Below are 15,648 nucleotides of genomic sequence, written 5' to 3' on the forward strand. Positions count from 1 at the left end.
TAATTTTCAGGGGTCCCTTTACCTTTAGTACTCTTAAAATCTGTGTACCACCTTATACCCACAGGTCTCAGGGCAGTTCACAATTCTCTATCAGTTAATGAGAAAATAAATTACATTTAAAATGAGCAAAATGGAGGGGAATTCTCATGGCTGAGGTTTGCCAATTGCTCTAACCTTCCTTTCCGTGGGGTTTTGGTGGATGACCTTTTTTTCCTTCCACAAATCAGCCTCACTTGGGTGCCCTTGCTTCCTCACAACCCCACGGCCTCCTTAATTGTTGTTACAAAGAAAGATGGTGAAATGCAACCATTTGCTTTTAAATAAGAATGTCAGACGTCTTAGCAGGAAGCGTTGGCGGTGAACTGCTAGCCTGAAGTAGGAATCCCATCAAAGAAAAGAAGTACCTGGTCCTCCGCTTGATTATTCATCTTTTTCATCGTTTTTCTCATTCTCTGACTTCTGGTGTGTCAGAGATGGGGGACCTCAGGCTCAGGGGCCAAATCAGCCGTCTAGGTTTGATTTGAGTTCCTATTGAAATGAGGCTGCTTTTTAATGTTGTATTTTACAGTGGTACCTCAGGTTACATACGCTTCAGGTTACAGACTCCGCTAACCCAGAAATATTACCTCAGGTTAAAAACTTTGCTTCAGGATGAGAACAGAAATTGTGCTCCAGTGGCGCGGCGGCAGCGGGAGGCCCCATTAGCAAAAGGGGTGCTTCGGGTTAAGAACAGTTTCAGGTTAAGAACGGACCTCCGGAACGAATTAAGTACTTAACCTGAGGTACCACTGTAATATTGTTTTTAAGTTGTATCTTAATTGTTTTATATCTGGTGTTAGCTGCCCTGAGCCCAGTCTTGGCTGGGGAGGGTGGGGTATAAATAAAATTTATTATTATTATTATCTCTGATTGGTCTTTGAAACTTTCCCCAGCCCTCAGCTTTTGCTGGAGCTGCTTCACACCCTCCCTGTGGTGTTGTTTTTTTGCCTGGATTTTGAACTGGGTCGACGCTGAGCTGCTTTTTAAGTTCTTCCTCCTTTCCCCCACCCCTTTCTGGGTTAGCATCACAGTCCTTCAGAGCATGAAACTGGGGATCGACGTGAACAGGCACAAAGAGATCATTGTGAAGAGCATCTCGGCCTTGCTTCTGCTGCTCCTGAAACATTTCAAGCTGAACCACATCTATCAGGTGCGTCTTCGGAGCAGTAATAAGGCAGACTTTTGTCCCTTTCCCTCCCACGTTTCTTGGATTGGTTCTCTGTTATCTGTGGTTCTCTTAAGAGCGGTTCTTCAGACGGGTGTTTCGTTTTGCAGGTGCATTCCGCAACCTGTCATTGATGCAATAATACTGCAGTAGAGGTGGATATATACCGTATTTTTTGCTCCATAAGACGCACCAGACCATAAGACGCTCCTAGTTTTTGGAGGAGGAAAACAAGAAAAAAAATATTCGGAATCTCAGAAGCCAGAACAACAAGAGGGATCGCTTCGCAGTGAAAGCAGCAATCCCTCTTGCTGTTCTGGCTTCTGGGATAGCTGCGCAGCCTGCATTCGCTCCATAAGATGGACACACATTTCCCCTTACTTTTTAGGTGGGAAAAAGTGAGTCATAGAGCAAAATATATGGTACTTGACCTCCCACACCCAATGTTATCGCATTATTGCTGTCTGGAGGGGCATTCTTGTGCTATTGCACAACAAAAGCAGGAACACCCCCCAACAGTCACATCTGTGGTATAAAGAGCTGCAAGATGAATGGGGAACAGAAGAAGTTACATGATTTCAGGGGGAAGCTATGGGACATGAACCGAGTGGAAACAATGCAGTATGACACACACATCCCATGTCCGCAGCCATAAATAGTATTGAAAGCAGGATTATGTATAACCACTCTCCAGTGGTGTACAGAACAAAGGCTGAGTGGGATGGTATTTCCGGTGTTGTAATATCAGCTTTTGGGGCTACCAGGTGAGCTTTTAGGAGCTAGCAGCAATGGCCAGCAGTCAGTCCTTGGGATGTAGTTTAGGAAGGCAATTTACTTCCATAAAAGGGTTAGACTATCAGACCAAAAAGAGCTTTAAAGACGTGTTGCAGCTGCCAAGAGGACTGTGCTAAGCCTGAAATGTGGAGAAGGAGAGAAATTGGAAGCTGGAGCCCATCAAGCATAGCTGTCAACCGTCCCTTATTGGGCGGGAAAGTCCCTTAGCCCAGCGCCGTGTCCCGCTGCTGTCCCTTATTGATGATGTCCCTTAAATTTCCCGGGTTTCAAAGGAAGCAGCTCCTCTCCCTCCCTCCCTGCCGGCCAGGGAGGAGGGAGGCTCCAACTGTGTTGCTTGGCTGCGTTGCTCACCCAATAAGGAGTCTAAGAACGACTGGGGGGTGGAGCTTGCATGCCTTGTGCCGATCAAATCGGCCGCGTTGCCTGGGGACTCGCCTTTGCTCAGCGCTTCCCAGCGGAGAGGTGACAGTGGTTTTCCTTGCTGCATCCCCTTTGCCGGGTTGCTGCGCTGTGGGAACCACCGCTTGAGGCTTCCTTTGGCTGCTGGCTGGGCTTTCTGCCTTTGGCTCGGAGGGGCTCAGAAGTCGAACATACCTGTGCTTGGAAAATCCCTAATTTTGGCTGCTGATCCCTTATTTCCTTGGCTGCTGGCCCCTTATTTTCAAATCTGTAAGTTGACAGCTATGCCATCAAGTGGTCCCATGTGAAACCTTTGACTGTCTGAAGAGACATGCCCAGAAGCAAATATTGGAAGTAGCCGTGGTGTTTGTGTGTGTGCTAGTTAACGCTCTTTCCTGTTTCATGTTCTGGACTCCCTTCTCTCTCCAGTTTGAGTATGTCTCTCAGCACCTGGTGTTTGCCAACTGCATCCCATTGATCCTGAAGTTCTTCAACCAGAATATCATGTCCTACATCACTGCCAAAAACAGGTAGTGCCTGCATGAAAGTTAATCTCCCGTCCCTTCTGGGAACACAAAGGCAATTTTAAACCTGATGCGTTGACACCCGTCTGTAATGGCAGTGAACTGATGCATGTGTGTGTCTCTCCTTTGATTTCCCCGGAAGCATCTCTGTCCTGGATTATCCCTCCTGCACGGTCCATGAGTTACCAGAACTCAACACTGAAAGCTTGGTAAGGAGAACGATGATTACTCTTCACATCCACATTGCCTGTGGGCTAGGCAAGATACAGTGTCAGGGGCCTCCATTTGCTCTCTGTAAAATGGGATTAATAACGCACTTGCTGGTCGATTCCAAAGCCCATATTTATTTATTTTTAAATAATTTTTATTCATTTTAAAACATATTCTTTAACAAACATTCCACAAAATTTCACCTCTTATACAATCTTTTTGGACTTCTATCAGCGCCTCTGCAGATCTCCCATTTTTATAATTTCTTCTGCATTTCTTAAATTCATATTGCCTTTAATTATCATGACTAATATTATCCTTTTCTTTCAATAATGCAATCATACAAATTATTCCCCTTACAAAACTTCCTGCAAACCTACCAACGTAATCTGATCATCACAATTACTTTTCATATAGTCTGTAAATTTATGCCAATCTTCCGTGAATCTCTGGTCCTGCCAGTTTCGAATTCTTCCCATTAGTTTATCTAGTTCTGCATAGTCCATCAATTTCATCCTCCTGATTCCAAAGCCCATATTAAACCTACCAAACTGTCATAAAATAGTGTGCAAGATTTCAAGTTTCCCAGAAATCTTAATCAGACTGCCATATTACCAATACTGACTCTCCAGGATTTCAGGCACGGAACACGCCTTAAAAAAAAGAAGAATGGGGGGAGGAAAGGGTGTGGCGTTCTGGGAAAAACGACTTTGGCAATCCCTCCTGCCGCTGTTCCCAAATGGGTTTTGACTATACGTGATTTTGGGTGCGATCCCCAGAGCCTAACCCCTGTGTCAGTTGCAGTCTTACTGTAGTAAGCAAGCAAGATGATTTATGCCTCTACCTCTTGAAAAAAATTAGACTTGTTTGTGTGTCTCCACCCCCCGGAATCTATACTTGCTAAAGTGCAAACTGAGCTGTGACTGGCAATTTAAAAGGGCTCCATGAGCAGAGGATTTCTCCTGCGCACCGAAATGAATGGGCTGCCTATTTTAAGAGGGTTTGTTGCTGGGGTATAGATTGCTCTAATTTGAGAGGTACTCTTCCCTACTGCCATCAAAGTGCTGTACTCTGAAGCAACAGTGGCCTCTAGTGGTTTACTAAGTGAACTGACGGTGGTTAATGATTCCTTTGCTATGCGGCAGGTTTTCTCGGGGCCAAGTAAAAGGTAAAGGGACCCCTGACCGTTAGGTCCAGTCGTGACCGACTCTGGGGTTGCAGCGCTCATCTCGCTTTACTGGCCGAGGGAGCCGGTGTACAGCTTCTGGGTCATGTGGCCAGCATGACTAAGCCGCTTCTGGCAAACCAGAGCAGCGCACAGAAACGCAGTTTACCTTCCTGCTGGAGCGGTACCTATTTATCTACTTGCACTTTGACGTGCTTTTGAACTGCTAGGTGGGCAGGAGCAGAGACCGAGCAACGGGAGCTCACCCCGTTGCGGGGATTCGAACTGCCGACCTTCTGATCGGCAAGTCCTAGACTCTGTGGTTTAACCCACAGCACCACATGATCCGGAAGCTGTACGCCGGCTCCCTCGGCCAGTAAAGCGAGATGAGCGCCGCAACCCCCGAGTCGGTCACAACTGGACCTAATGGTCAGGGGTCCCTTTACCTTTTATAGTATATTGTATTTTAAAATGGGGTTTCAGAGTTTTTATGGGTTTTTGAATGTCTTATGTAGATTTTTCAATTTCATCGTTCTGTATGGGACAGTGACAATAAAGATATCGTATCGTATTGTATCGTATCGTAGCTGTGCCGGGCCCAGGCTGTTTAAAGCTTTATCAGTCCTTACTAGCCTATTCATGTTATGACGGCTTCCTTCTTCCTCGATTGCAGGAAGTGGGGGACAACAACCAGTTCTGTTGGAGGAATCTCTTCTCCTGCATCAACCTTCTGAGGATCCTCAACAAACTGACCAAATGGAAGCATTCCAGGACAATGGTGAGATGCCAGCTGGCTGAACTAGCCTATGTAGATGTTACACACTGAGCCGATGTGCTCCCGCAGTGTGTGTCGTGAGACCAAATATGTAATGAAAGAATGATTCATCTACTCTGGCGTATCTAGAGAACAGAGCGTGAGCTGGCAAATTGTGTGACGCCACCCCCAGCAATGCAGATGGCTTCAACTTTCCAAATTTCATGTGGGTTTTAGAAACCCATGTTTCAGATGGCTCTCCTGTATCGGTCTCTACAGCCACAGCAGACGCCATAACTTCCCAACAGTTTGACTTCACCTCCAGAGGTGCACTCTTCATTTGTCTCTCGAGGCAGACAGATGCCAACAACAGAAACACATTTTTCAGATGGCTTTCCCCCCTAATTTTAGAGATTTCCTTTTTATATATATAAATTTTATTAGTTTTTTTAACATATCATTTTCAACAGTAATTAAACATACTTTTACATCTTATAGGTTTTTTTTACTTCCATCAATCACATCTGAAAATTTTCCAATCAATTCACTTAATATACATTGCTTACTTTCACTATTACATTTAAATCTCACAACTAATCTCTCTATTCTGTCTCTACTTTGCAATGTTTCATATATTTCTCCTTACAAAACTTCTTGTAGTCCTACTAGCGTAATTTGTTGATTACAGTTGCTCTTCAAATAGTTTGGTATATTTCTTCCAATCTTCTGTGAATCTCTGTTCCCGCAGGTTTCGAATCCTTCCTGTCATTTTATCTAATTCTGCGTAGTCCGTTAATTTTGTCTGCCATTCTTCTTTTGTCGGAATTTCTTCTTGCTTCCATTTCTGGGCTAACAATACTCTTGCTGCTTTTGTTGCATATAAGAACAATTTAACATCTTGTCTCTTAATATCCTCACCTATAATACCAAGTAAAAATGCTTCTGGTTTTTTTGAATTTTAGAGATTCATTTCCTGGGCTTTAAATGTAGTGTGTGTGTGTGTGTGTGTGTGTGTGTGTGTGTATTTTAATGAACCTGTAAAGGTAAAGGTAAAGGGACCCCTGACCATTAGGTCCAGTCGTGGCCGACTCTGGGGTTGTGGCGCTCATCTCGCTTTCTTGGCGTCATGTGGCCAGCATGACTAAGCCACTTCTGGCGAACCAGAGCAGTGCACGGAAACACTGTTTACCTTCCCGCCGGAGCGGTACCTATTTATCTACTTGCACTTTGTGCTTTCGAACTGCTAGGTTGGCAGGAGCAGGGACCGAACAACAGGAGCTCACCCCTTCGCAGGGATTCAAACCGCCGACCTTCTGATCGGCAAGTCCTAGGCTCTGTGGTTTAACCCACAGTGCCACCCGCGTCCTATTAATGAACCTGTACTGTTCTGGAAACTAAAGATTTGCAAGCTTAACAAAATAGGACATTCTTCTGTTGATCTGAACCAGGGGATTGCCAACACAGGCCTTCATTGGTGTCACTAGCCAGGGTCCCCAGACTCTGAGCTTTCGCTTTTTAAAAAAGGTCTCTAGCCCTCCCAGGAAACAGGTTGTGAAGTAAAATGTGCAGGTACCCTTCTAAGCAATTCCTGTGAAATGAACCAGCCTGGCCAATGAGTGAAGTCAGAGCTGTGAGTGATAAATGAGTTGTTCAGACAACAGGAAATAGGAATAGGGTCCTGAAGATCTGCTGTTTCCCTCTCCCACTTAGCGCACTTTTCCTGATTCCCTCTTATTTAATCCCTGCTCATCAGCTGATGAATGGAGATCAACTCCTGCTGCCTTTGCTGTGGGGTCCTGTTCCCTACTGGGAACAGGGCACGTAGCCAGTGCAGGATGCAATCATGCCCTTGGGCTCATGAGGAGTGATGTCAGCTGGTGCATAGGTGGGCATGGTTTGGGTAACATAGCTGCAGAGATTAACTTGGCCTCCCCAGCTAGGTCAAGATACCGGGATGGAGGTTTCCTGTTCCTGCTCCTGGTCTGTGCTAACTGGTAGAGGCTCTCCAGGATTTCCAGCATCCCCAGTGCCACCTGGAGAAACCAGGGCTGGCATCTTCAGCTTGCAAAGCAGATGTTCTACCATATCTTGCTGGGTTGCTTTTTCCACTTGTAAAGGTAAAGGGGACCCCTGACCATTTGGTCCAGTCGTGGCTGACTCTGGGGTTGCGGCGCTCATCTCGCTTTATTGGCCGAGGGAGCCGGCGTACAGCTTCCGGGTCATGTGGCCAGCTTGACTAAGCCGCTTCTGGCGAACCAGAGCAGCGCACAGAAACACCGTTTACCTTCCCGCCAGAGCGGTACCTATTTATCTACTTGCACTGGTGTGCTTTGGAACTGCTAGGTTGGCAGGAGCAGGGACCGAGCAACGGGAGCTCACCCCGTCGTGGGGATTCAAACCGCCGACCTTCTGATCGGCAAGTCCTAAGCTCTGTGGTTTAACCCACAGTGCCACCCGCATCCCTTTTCCACTCATATTGAAAGCCTTAAATGTATTGTTTGCCTGTTCCTGCAATCATTAAGACTGTGCTCCTAAAAGAAATATATCTTGTTCTGTTGCTTCCTGTTTGGTATATCGGTAGATGTTGGTGGTCTTCAAGTCTGCACCTATCCTGAAACGGGCTCTGAAAGTCAAGCAAGCCATGATGCAGCTCTACGTCCTGAAGCTGCTGAAGATCCAGACCAAGTATCTCGGGCGCCAGTGGAGGAAGAGCAACATGAAGACAATGTCCGCCATCTACCAGAAAGTGCGCCATCGCATGAACGACGATTGGGCTTACGGCAACGGTGGGTGTTGCAGATGCCTTCCTTGCCTGGAAGGGTGATGCTGGTCTTGGCTGAGCGTTCTGCGGGCATTCCCCATCTCTCTATCACCCACTGAACATTTGATCTGTCTCTTTTGCTTGCACAGGGCACCACCCACGCTGTCCCTCCAGGTGTTATTGTGTCATAAACCCCATCAGGTCAATGTGGTTTAGCAACGTTCAGGTGTATTGACTTAGCTGGGCTCCTTAACTGCAGATTTTAAGACGCGGTGTTCCCTTTGCCTATGCAGTGTCCCATTTGGGGTACTTTCCATTGTGACCCCCTTAAGCTGCCATATACAGAGTTAGTTTGCTGTTCCATTTAGCCTCTGACTGGCAGTGGTCTCCAGGACTTTAGAGATCAGAGAGCGTTCTCAGTACCAACTACCTGAGATGTCTTAGCTGGAGAATCTAGGGATTGGGACTGGGACCATTGGCATGAAATGCATACACCGTATTTTTCGCTCCATAAGACACACCTTTTTCCTCCTAAAAAGTAAGGGGAATTGTCTGTGCATCTTATGGAGCAAATGCGTGGTCCCTGGAGCCGAATTGCCCCAGGGGCGAAAAGCAGATCGTGCTTTTTTATTTTTAGAAAGAGGGGATGGGGTGTTGAAACAAAGCTGCTGAGCAGCTGATCGGCAAGTGATGGGAGGGAGATAAGGGACTCTAGCGATAAAGGAGGCTACCTGGGAGGGGGGAGGTAAAAGCACATGGATCCTCAGGATTTTTGCATTGGGTCACCCCAAATTCACCATCAGATCACATAGCATGTCCATGGCTACAGCCTGCACCAAAAAAAATCATGCATCTACTGTTTCGTGGGGCCGCAGTGACGCAAAAATGTGGTTACAAAACACGGATCCACATGGAACCTCGGGATTTTTGCACTGGGCTACCCCAAACTCACCGTCAAATCACATATCATGTCTGTGGCCACAGCATGAACCACAAAAATCATACATCCACTGTTTTGTTCAGAATTTTTTTTTCTTGTTTTCCTCTTAAAAACTAGGTGTGTCTTATGGTCAGGTGCGTCTTATGGAGCGAAAAATATGGTATTCTCTCCAGTAATGATGAAATGCCTCATTCTTGGGGCCACTAGGAATCCAAGGATGTCACTCCAAAGACCATTATTGACACTATGAGTCTCGACGCTGAAAGAGCTGTGGGCTCAGACCCAACCCCAAAAGGGTTGTTCTGTTTTACCAGAAAGAGCACCTTCCAGTTTTCATCTTGGCTCTCTCTTGTCTTGTTGGCACGTAGATATCGATGCTCGGCCCTGGGACTTCCAAGCCGAAGAATGCACTTTACGAGCCAATATTGAAGCCTTTAACAGCCGGAGGTATGATAAATCCCAGGACTCTGAATTTGCTCCAGTGGACAACTGCTTGCAGAGTGTGTTGGGCCAGCCCCTGGACCTTCCTGAAGATTTCCATTACTCTTACGAACTATGGCTGGAGAGAGAAGTGTTCTCACAGCCCATCCGCTGGGAAGAACTGTTACGCTATCCGTGATCGCACTGGGAAGCTTCACCTGAACCAAATACCATCTTGGTCTCTCCAGATAATAGGTGCTGTGTCCTGGGAGAAAGGGCTGATCCTTCTGTGTCTGGGGGTACTTGTGTCTGGCAGAAAACTTTTTAGGGCGAGTTGAAATGTTAAACACCTTAAAAATGCCCTCAACTTTGCAAGAATCTTCCCTTTTCTCCCTGACTGCTTCAATCTACTGTACATGGGCCTGCAAGTAGCAACAGAAGTCCTGGTTCTGACCCATTTACACTGATCTATCTTGAATATTATATATTTAAATATCTGACGTGGATGAGCTTTCCTTCCCTGCTTGCTTTCATGCGATGGTTGTTGTGTGTGCCAGGTTGTCCCAAGACTTGAGTCACTACCATGCACAATTCATGTTTCTAAATATCTCAGCAAATGTGTACCTTTTAAAAAAACTTGCAGCACTCCATGCAGCTTGCTTCCCTAGAAACTGCAAACTCCACGGTTCATAAAAAGCAAGCTGTAAGTGTCAGTCTGGCACCCAGCTATATTCCAAAGAGCATCTAGGCATGAAAACTATGAATGGGAGCGATTCTTTTAATAGAAAACAGTGCATACAGAACCAGTTTGGGGGGATCCAATTGCAAATTAAGCAAGTTTCTCCATCCACGTCTAGAATGAAAAATTATTTGTTCAATTTTCCTTACGTTGCTTCCATGAGCTCTACTTATTCACGTTGTGAGAAATGTTCTGCTTGTTCACGTTTTAAGGATGTCTTTGTACATCACTAAACCTGCCCCCAAGTGGACCTTCTGTGGGTGTGAGTGAGAGATTGGAGAGATTGTTGTGCCAGAAATGAGGCCAAAATCAAACCCTAGACCCAGCCTGGAAACACTGAGGTTTACTGCAAAGCTGTGTGTACTTTTTGTGTGCAAAAAGACATTTTAACAGCTATAATGTATAACACAGCAAAGCCTTTTTCTCTGTAAAATGCAAGTAAGAGGATTTTTATTCTCTGTACTCCTATATGCATTGGCCAATGTTCTTCCATGCTACCTCTTAAACGCACAAAAGGACACCCACAAATTACTCCAATCAACGTCTGTGAAACATGCGAACATTTTATATAAAGGGGTAGCACATATATTTCACTCCCTGCTAGATGTACGAATGCCAGAGATTGTTCCATAGTTCATTGGTATGAGTGGGAGCCAGATATCTCTCTTGGTGAAGCACCCGCACTCTTTAAATCCCCTTGCAACTTTAAGCTTCCTGTTTAATGTGAGAAAACTGTAAACACCAAGTTCCCAGAATACATGTATTCTCTCTGTTGCTGTGGAGTGAGAACGTTTGTTTCCTAGTGTGCATCGAGACAAAGCATTTTTCAAGGAAATGGCCATATGAAGTCAGTCCAGTTTTTAAGCACAAGTTGTAACCAAGAATAAAAGCTACTCTTCAAGGATGTTTGTGTCTGTGTTCTTTCACGTTGTTCATTTTAATGATTTGTAAAATGATCACCAGAGATGCATTCACATGAACTCAGGAGGGACGTTTTAAACCACTGTATAATTTCCAATACGAGTTTTAAATGCTCCAGGGACTAACAAGATATTAGACATGTGCAGTTAGTTCCAGCAGCAAGTCCAACAATAAATGCTAGTATGAATGTGCCGTTATTATTATTTTTATTAGGATTTTTCACCCCACCATTCCTGTCAAAGAAGCACAGATAATGAATTTACAGTGCAATCCTACCTTTTGCCCTCCTCAGAAGTAAACCATATTGAATTCAGTAGAGCTTAATCTCAGGTAAATTCCAGCCTTAGGCTGGTACCATCTCTGATTGCGTTTTGGGGCTTCCTTAAGCCATACAGCTCAAAGTTGACCTTTTTCAGATAATATAATTTCAGTTACAGTCGTGGTCATGCTGGGCTGGTGCAGCTGCATTGTGTGTGTATTCCCATATTATTATTTTTTAATTTATTTATTTTTGAGAAAAGTAAGATTTGCAAATAACACCCACACAAAGAAACAGTCAGCTCACACTTACAATAAAAAAACCCTGTACAACTGATTTTTTAAATATATTTTTATTAGTTTTTTTAACATATCATTTTCAACAGTAATTAAACATACTTTTACATCATATTCAAATTTTTGACTTCCATCCATCCTGTCTGAAAATTTTCCAGTCTAATCTCTCAGTATGCATTTCTTATCTTCCCTATTACATTTCAAACTCATAACCAATATCTCTGTCTTTTTATACTTTGTAAGACTTTGTATATTTCTCCTTACAAAACTTCTAGCGTAATTTGTTGATTACAGTTGCTCTTCAAATAATTCATATACTTCTTCCAATCTTCTGTAAATCTGCACAATTGAAAACGTTCTTAAACTTTGAAAAAAAACATGATAATTTAATTGTTTTATTCTTTCTCTAAACCGTTTGGAGGGTTTGGGTTGGGTTGTTGTTGTTTTTACAGTCAAACAGTATATAGTTTTTGAAATTGATATTAATATAAGCAGACCGAATTGGTGTCCTAATGAGATTGATGATCATAAGCTGTATGTTCAAGATCCCAGCTGCGGGATCTTAAGACCACCAAGTAGTAGTAGTAGATGGCGCATGTTTTCTCTCCCATCCTTGCCACCATAACTGTTTGCAGGGTCCACTTGCCCTGGGCCCACCTACAATAATCCCCACACGCCACAGTGTGGTGAATACAAATTTAACTGTGTGCCAATATCCGCAGACGTCAAGGATTCCTCCAAGTGAATAGGAAAAGTAATTTCTGAGGGGAGAAAAGGCGACACAAGGCAGGCCCTCAATGTTATGTACTGAAGTTCTCACCCTGGGCCAGCAGGGGGATACTGTAGATAGTTATGCAAATGAAGGATCGAAAGTGACGTTCAGTGATTGGATAGTTTTAGAAAGTTGCTACAGTAACGTTGTAGTGGAGCTCTATATAAGCAGGCTGACTGAGCCCTTCTGTTTAGTTCTGTTCTGGCCTCGGAATAAACAAGAGCTGTTTGAAGAATTGCTGTGTCGTCTGATATGTTCATCCACAACTTAACACTCAACATACACCTAAAGAGGCGTGATTACTGTTAAGTTGTGGGTGAACATATCAGACAACACAGCAATTCTTCAGACAGCTCTTGTTTATTCACAGGCCAGAACAGAGCTGAACTGAAGGGTTCAGCCAACCTGCTTATATAGAGCTCAACTACAAAGCAACAGTAACAACTTTCTAAAACTATCCAATCACTGAACGTCACTTTCAATTCCTTATTTGCATATGCGGACCTGAGTGAAAACTATCTACGGTATTCCCCCTGCTGGCCCAGGGTGAGAACTTCAGTACATAACAATTACATCGCCATATACTGTTATATCTTAATCAGTGAGAGGTGGTGTGGAAATGTTTCACGCAAAAAGGGAATGAATAAAAACTGTGGGTGCGTGAGCGGGTGTGTGTATTTTATAGACAGCTTTTGTACCGCTAAAATCCAATGACAAACTGAATATACAGTATATGTTATACAATATATAATGGTGTTATGTACTGAGTTGAACAGGATCCAGAATGCAGCAGTCTGATTGGTCCTGGAACAATAGGATCCAGGATGCAGCAGTCTGATTGGTCCTAGAACAATAGGATCCAGACTGCAGCAGTCTGATTGGTCCTAGAACAATAGGATCCAGAATACAGCAGTCAGATCGGTCCTAGAACAATAGGATCTGGAATGCAGCCGTCTGATTGGTCCTAGAACAATAGGATCTGGAATGCAGCCATCTGATTGGTCCTAGAACAATAGGATCCAGGATGCAGCAGTTTGATTGGTCCTACAACAATAGGATCCAGAATGCAGGAGTCCAATTGGTCCGCAGGAGCCACCCAACCCAACTCCAGGTGGAAGTGAATCTGCAACCTGATTGGCTTACAGAAGAATCCCAGAATTAGCTAATCATGTGTGGCCTGTTGTGTAAATAATGTATATAAAGCAGACAGTTTGGGGGAACTTCCATTCCTCTACTATGAGCTGAATAAAGAGCATGAAATCCACACTCGACTCCGAGTATATTTCAAATAGTTGTTGCTGTTTAGTCGTGTCCGACTCTTCGTGACCCCCTGGACCAGAGTACGCCAGGCACTCCTGTCTTCCACTGCCTCCCGCAGTTTGGTCAAACTCATATTAGTGGCTTCGAGAACACTGTCCAACCATCTCGTCCTCTGTCGTCCCCTTCTCCTTGTGCCCTCCATCTTTCCCAACATCAGTGTCCTTTCCAGGGAGTCTTCTCTTCTCATGAGGTGGCCAAAGTATTGGAGCCTCAGCTACAGGATCTGTCCTTCCAGTGAGCACTCAGGGCTGATTTCCTTCAGAATGGAGAGGTTGGATCTTTTTGCAGTCCATGGGACTCTCAAGAGTCTCCTCCAGCATCATAATTCAAAAGCATCCATTCTTCGGCGATCAGCCTTCTTTATGGTCCAGCTCTCACTTCCATACATCACTCCTGGGAAAACCATAGCTTTAACTATACGGACGTTTGTTGGCAAGGTGATGTCTCTGCTTTTTAAGATGCTGTCTAGATTTGCCATTGCCTTTCTCCCAAGGAGCAGGCGTCTCTTAATTTTGTGACTGCTGTCACCATCTGCAGTGATCATGGAGCCCAAGAAAGTAAAATCTCTCACTGCCTCCATTTCTTCCCCTTCTGTTTGCCAGGAGATGATGGGACCAGTGGCCATGATTTTCGTTTTTTTGATGTTGAGCTTCAGACCATATTTTGTGCTCTCCTCTTTCACCCTCAATAAAAGGTTCTTTAATTCCTCCTCGCTTTCTGCCATCAAGGTTGTGTCATCTGCATATCTGAGGTTGTTGATATTTCTTCCGGCACAAATACAAGATGGGTGACACCTGGCTTGAGAGCAGTACATGTGAAAAGGATCTAGGAGTCTTGGTTGACCACAAACTTGACATGAGCCAACAGTGTGACGCGGCAGCTAAAAAAGCCAATGCAATTCTGGGCTGCATCAATAGGAGTATAGCATCTAGATCAAGGGAAGTAATAGTGCCACGGTATTCTGCTCTGGTCAGACCTCACCTGGAGTACTGTGTCCAGTTCTGGGCACCACAGTTCAAGAAGGACACTGACAAACTGGAACGTGTCCAGAGGAGGGCAACCAAAATGGTCAAAGGCCTGGAAACGATGCCTTATGAGGAACGGCTAAGGGAGCTGGGCATGTTTAGCCTGGAGAAGAGGAGGTTAAGGGGTGATATGATAGCCATGTTCAAATATATAAAAGGATGTCACATAGAGGAGGGAGAAAGGTTGTTTTCTGCTGCTCCAGAGAAGCGGACACGGAGCAATGGATCCAAACTCCAAGAAAGAAGATTCCACCTAAACATTAGGAAGAACTTCCTGACAGTAAGAGCTGTTTGACAGTGGAATTTGCTGCCAAGGAGTGTGGTGGAGTCTCCTTCTTTGGAGGTCTTTAAGCAGAGGCTTGACAACCATATGTCAGGAGTGCTCTGATGGTGTTTCCTGCTTGGCAGGGGGTCGGACTCGATGGCCCTTGTGGTCTCTTCCATGATTCTATTATCTTAATTCCGGCTTGGGATTCATCCAGCCCAGCCTTTCGCATGATGAATTCTGCATATAAGTTAAATAAGCAGGGCGACAATATACAATAGCATATGCTATCTATCTATCTATCTATCTAATAGGCAGAGGGCCTTCTCGGTGGTGGCACCCGCCCTGTGGAACGCCCTCCCACCAGATGTCAAAGAGAACAACAACTACCAGGCTTTTAGAAGACATCTGAAGGCAGCCCTGTTCAGGGAAGCTTTTAATGTTTGATGTATTATAGTATTTTAATATTTTTTTGGAAGCCGCCCAGAGTGGCCGGGGAAGCCCAGCCAGATGGGCGGGGTATAAATAATAAATTATTATTAAAATATTATACTATATTTATCTGATTCTTCTATTTAAGAGAGAATGGGGGAGATTTTCCCGCCCTTTTCCCTCACAGTCGCCTGTTGGAGGCATAGCGCTTATTCGAACAGAGGGGGGAGGGGCGCGCGCGGGCGCCTCTTTTTCCCGCCTTTTCTCCTCCCTCCTCACCAAGGCGTAACACGTCCTCCCGAAACTACCGCCGGAGTGCGCACGCGCGGGCTCGGGTCTCGCTGGGTTACGCAGGTTGCCCGGTTACGAAGGAATGACCTCATCGACCCTCCCCCTCCTCCTTTTCCCCCTTTTCCGAACCATGGCAACCGAGCTGGGCGGCGAGGT

The 15,648-nt window shown here is 45.0% G+C and overlaps 1 protein-coding gene across 1 annotated transcript in view; it reads left to right on the forward strand.

Moving 5' to 3' along the window:
* The window catches only part of STRIP2 (striatin interacting protein 2), an 80,428-nt gene extending 69,613 nt beyond the window's left edge, over positions 1-10,815 (forward strand). The window contains exons 16-21 of the mRNA XM_081022772.1: positions 1,063-1,189; positions 2,828-2,928; positions 3,065-3,131; positions 4,971-5,075; positions 7,633-7,837; positions 9,121-10,815. Coding sequence (XP_080878898.1) covers positions 1,063-1,189; positions 2,828-2,928; positions 3,065-3,131; positions 4,971-5,075; positions 7,633-7,837; positions 9,121-9,371 — 856 coding nt within the window. The 3' untranslated portion in view covers positions 9,372-10,815. The remainder of the gene's footprint in view (positions 1-1,062; positions 1,190-2,827; positions 2,929-3,064; positions 3,132-4,970; positions 5,076-7,632; positions 7,838-9,120) is intronic.
* The last annotated feature ends 4,833 nt before the right edge of the window (positions 10,816-15,648 follow it).

Source organism: Podarcis pityusensis (assembly GCF_964106645.2).
Source record: "Podarcis pityusensis genome assembly, chromosome: 10".
In the NCBI taxonomy this organism is placed as follows: domain Eukaryota; kingdom Metazoa; phylum Chordata; class Lepidosauria; order Squamata; family Lacertidae; genus Podarcis; species Podarcis pityusensis.